The 5,307-nt window shown below is 31.1% G+C and overlaps 1 protein-coding gene across 1 annotated transcript; it reads left to right on the plus strand.

The window, feature by feature from the left end:
- LOC109350580 (P24 oleosin-like) lies at positions 3,597-3,938 on the plus strand. The gene has a single exon (XM_019591804.1). It carries the CDS (start codon positions 3,597-3,599, stop codon positions 3,936-3,938), a length of 342 nt encoding a protein of 113 aa, XP_019447349.1.

A 5,307-nucleotide genomic window follows, 5' to 3' on the forward strand; every position in this document is an offset into this window, starting at 1 on the left:
TAATGATTTGATATTCATACCTTAATTATAATATAATATAATTATAATAATCATCATAACCACACTATTATAGCTGTATCATGTATCATATGATCCGCAATTTGAAACAGTCTTACATTATTCTATATAGTGCACTAAGTGTGCTATGACTATACAATATCTTGTGCTATAATATAAAAAGATTTGTTGTTGACTTCTTGTCTCACCATATACAGACCAAAAACATCATACTAAAATAAAAAATCTTTCTGGTTATTAGCCTATTATGATTTGTTAAATTCCTCATTTACCCACTATTCAGATCATTACTATGCCCTTAATTTTCCTTGTTCTTATGACAATCATTTTTGAATTCTAATGCCAATTTTCCTTGGATCATTGGAATTCATTTTTGTTAATGATTTTATAGTTCATTCTTTCGCAAGCTTGTTGCATTTAGCAACATACAACTTAGGACTTAGGTGTAGTAATTAACTAGCTAGTAAGTCCAATTTATTAATAGCTAAACTAAGAAGGTGGTTTATTTCTTACACAAAGTTCAATAGATTGTAATTTGTAACTAAACTCTCTATGTCTTATGCAATCTATTAAATGTGATTAGTCTAAAATTTCGCATTCATTAGAGTAGTCTATAATGATAATCTTTCCTTATATTTTAAATTCCTAATAGGAATATTTGACTTACTTCAAAACACTACAACTGAAGTCTACCAAATTTCAAAATTCAGAATTTCGAGTATGAATGTTTGAGGTAATTTTTCTTGTAAAGCGTTGTCTAAATTTTAATAAAATAAATAAATTCTTATTCTTTATTAAAGCGTTGACTTACTTCAAATATGTTTTTTTAGTAAAAAAAATAAATTCAAGATATTATATCTGTCATAATTAAATAATAAGACTCAATTGTTCTTATTCTTTATTAAATAATACCACTATTTTAAATACATAGAATAGCGTTCCTATAAAAAATTGTAAAATGTAATAAAATTGGACTACTAAAATACTTCTTCCAAAAAAAGAAGTTAAAATGAATTAGTAAGCCCCTTTTAATTAAATAGGTTAAAACTTCCAAATGATATCAAACAATGGCAGAATTAAGATTATGATCATGGAATCCATATTTTTCAAAAAACTTTCTTTTTAGTTTTCCTGTTTAGCCTTTTGTTTTAAAATTTTCCCATAAAATTAAAATTGGAAATTTTTATATAATATAATTTACTTATATATGCATCTTAAGATCAAAAACTGAAGGGCACGCATTCTAAAAAACAACAAACTTTACATGATATGTAATTCGACCCCTAAATCTCAAAAGTGTCCAAGAAAGGAAGATATTAAGTTATAAATTTAAGAATTGAATAAATACAAAAGCAATGGAATTAAATTAAGAAATGCTATATATTTGATTTTCTCCTTCACCATCATTTCCAACTTTCATCATTTTGTTAATAAATTACACTATGATAATCATTTTTGTTTCGGTATCATATATAGTCTTGATTTAATCATTTATTAATTAGGAGTTGTTAATATTAGATTTGTCATTTTGGATTAAATAGGTTAGGTGTTGTTCTATATACATTCACATTTGGATTTCACTTGACTTTGTTTCTTTTCCTGAAAACTTGCTACAAGTATAACTTAATTCAATTTTGGATGTAATTAAATGCAAATTTTACTTTGTTCTATATAAAATCAAGTTTAATGGTCATGGTAGTATAATCTTTTTGCTAAAACTCTAAGTATGGTCTTTTGTCTTTACTAAGTGCCTTTTGTTCAAATTGGTTTTTTGGGCATTAAATCACATATTTTATGGCAATGATAGTTTCCTTTTAAATTCTCTGAATTACCGTTGATTATTCCATTTCCTTAATATGATAACAATGTATGTATGTTCATGTGTGAAGTCTCATATCAAATATGATGAATAAAAGGTTTATAAGTGAAAAAGACTAAAAAACATTTTTCTTACTATAAATTTGGTTCAAAATACGATGTCTCGCTTATAACCGAATTTTCACTTTCCAATGACCCAATAACAATAAATCTTTCCAATGGTTGGAGGCACACGCATATAACGGTTCCAAAGACTATAATCTCAATAGAATGCAAGTTCACAAGCTGATAGTTGACCTTGGAATTGAACTTCCTATTGGTGAGTGATTTTTTGTGTGTTTAACTAAATTAACTCTGAATCATTACTTTATATGTGGTTTCTAGGTTTAAATTCTTGTCCTTTCTTGGCTTTGGTTGTGGTGTGGATTGGCCCTTCATTATTTAGGATTTATTACTAATGGCTTGCTCAAAAGAGAACCATGTTCTTGTTTATATTACATGAAGAAAGATTTATTATCCTAAACTATGCCCCAAATTACGTCCCACGTATCAATACAAATATATTATATCAATTCAAAAATTTAAATATTCATTTTTTCATACCATCACTTGACTATTGATATTCATGGTATGGATACTCATTTCACTTTTGAGCAGCAAGAGTTTTAGTTAATAAATAAAACTAGGTACATATTGTATATATTACATTTTTTATAGAATGTATGCACTGACAATATATGAGTTTTATGTATGGTCATTGTATCATTTATCATTCATGTTTTATCATTATTGACTCTTCAAAAAAAAATAACACAAATGAATGATGGATAATATAATGAATGTGTAGAAATATTTAACAATGTATGAATATTACATTCTTACAACTTATTTATTTCTTCTGGGATTACATATTGTTGCTGCCAAATTAACTGAGGCATAGAATGAGCTCAAGTATGGCTTCATAGAGAAGCAATGAAAAACCAAAAGAAATATTTGAATTACTGATAAAAATAAACTACTTAGAACCCTTTGGAAAATGAACAATGGCATTAAGCGAAGTGGAATTCTACGTGAATTCCAATTTCCAAAAGAAAGAGAAAAAGAAGAAGGGTAGAAATCATAATATTATAATCATAATTACCATTATAGAATATATATTTTTTGTATTCTCGCACTAATGACAATCTTGTCCAAGCTGGGAATATTCATAGGTATGTGGGACTAACTTTCCCATATTTTTTCCATCTACAAGACTCGAACTCAAAACATTGCTTAAGGAAAATCAAGCATGTACCATTTAAACCAACATTCGTTGATAATTATAGAATGGAACTTAAAACAATGATAATCACATTTGATACCCACATACAAATTCACAGCCAAGTCTGAAAATGCACCTGTTTCCATGCAATGCGTACAACACAACAATTATGCAAAGAAACAGAAAAATGTTGGAACAAATTCCCTCCCTCTCTCTATCACTAGAAAGCTACACCATACCAAAGCTTCATAACTTTGTACCACAGGTTTTTGAGGATGTTTTGTATTTATTTTACCAAAACCACCCTCAAACATGTTCCTCATGCAAAGCCCCTACTATCATGCTACAGCCTACATGTTACATGTTAAGTGTCATAAACTTACAGGTTATAACCCCATTTTTCTATAAATTAAACTCAACATACCAGAAATTTATCACTTCTTAGTTCTCTTTCGTATCAATTTCAATCACAAAATTCACCATTTCTTCTAAATCAACCATGAATAATCATTCAACATCACGCCAGATGCAATTACATTCAACAACAACCCGTAATGAAAGTGGTACTACTAACCCACAAGGGCGTTATGAAGGTGGAAATGGCATCACCTTGGTTGGTGGCATGCTGATTGCACTTGCCGGAACCCTCACACTGATGGCGGTAACCACCCCAATTTTCATCCTCTCCAGCCCTGTGATTGTTTCGACAACCATTGTCATTGGCCTCTACATGACCGAATTCTTGACTTATAGAGCTTGTGGGGTGACTGCTCTGACATTATTCTCTTGGGTCACTGCCGAAAGGAATTTCTTCCTTGATTGTATTCCATTCAAACCATGAATATATACAAGAGTATCTGCATAATTTAAGGTTGCATATTAGATGAGACATTTCATCATCAAAAAATATAAAGGCTGCTTAGTAGTCTAAGTGGGAGGTTCTTTTACACTGAGACTGGCTCAAAAGTCTTCAAAAAATATGAGCAGAAGCTCTTTAGTGAAGATATCATCATCAATTTGATAGCGAGAGGGAACATGCAGGACACATACCTGTTCACGAGCAACTTTCTCTTGTACAAAATATATATTCATCTCAATATGTTTAGTCGCTGATGTTGAACGAGGTTACTAGAGAGATATATCGCACTCACATTGTCATAGTATACCAATGTTGCCTTGGGGATCAGACAATGAAATTCCAGAAGCAAATTACATATCCAGCAAGACTCATAAATAACATTTGCTACTCTGTGCTTTGTTTTTGCACTTGATCGAGACAAAGTGAGTTCTCATTTAGAGGACCAGGAGATCAAGTTATCTTCAAGAAAAACACAATAACCTGAAGTGAAGCATCTAATATCGGGACAACCACCCTAATCAACACCAGTGTATGAAATGAGACCAAAATTGATGATTTGTACAAATGTAAACCAAATTTTAGAGTGCCTTGCACATAACGGAGAACATGTTTAAGAGCATTCATATGTTCAGTCTTTGGATCATGCATGTGTAAACATACTTATTGTACATTATATGATATATCAGGTCTTGTAAAAGTAAAATATTGTAATGCTCCTGCTAAACTATGATAATGAGTTGGATCTTCATATGGAGCACCTGAGGAGACACTAAGTTTACCTTTAGTGTCCACTAGTGTAGGAGCAGGTTTACAAAAGGTCATGTCGGCCCTGTCTATGATCTCCTCAGCATATTTTTGTTGGAAAAGAAATAAATACCTGCATGTCTAGTTATTACAATGCCAAAAAAATAGCTGAGATGACCTAAATTTTTCATAGCGAATTCTGAAGCAGGAAGTGACATAATAGATTGAAAAAGATCAACAGGAGAAGTAATAAGAATGATATCATCAACATATAAGAGAATGTATACCATGTCATTGCCCTTGCGATAAATAAATAATGAATGATCAGATTGGCTATGGTGGAAACCGATGGTGGATACAAAATCAGCAAACCGTTGATACCAGGCCTGAGGTGCCTTTTTCAGACCACAAAGAGATTTTTTTTAAGAGACATGCATAGTTGGGATGAACAAGATCCCTGAATCCCATAGACTGATGCATATAAACGGTCTTATGTAGCTGACCATGCAGAAAATCATTCTGGACATCCAACTAGTGAATGGGCCATGATTGATAGAGCAATGGGAAGAACAATCTGAATTGTTGTTGATTTCACCATAAGACTGAA

This window comes from Lupinus angustifolius, chromosome LG06 (assembly GCF_001865875.1).
Source record: "Lupinus angustifolius cultivar Tanjil chromosome LG06, LupAngTanjil_v1.0, whole genome shotgun sequence".
Taxonomy (NCBI): domain Eukaryota; kingdom Viridiplantae; phylum Streptophyta; class Magnoliopsida; order Fabales; family Fabaceae; genus Lupinus; species Lupinus angustifolius.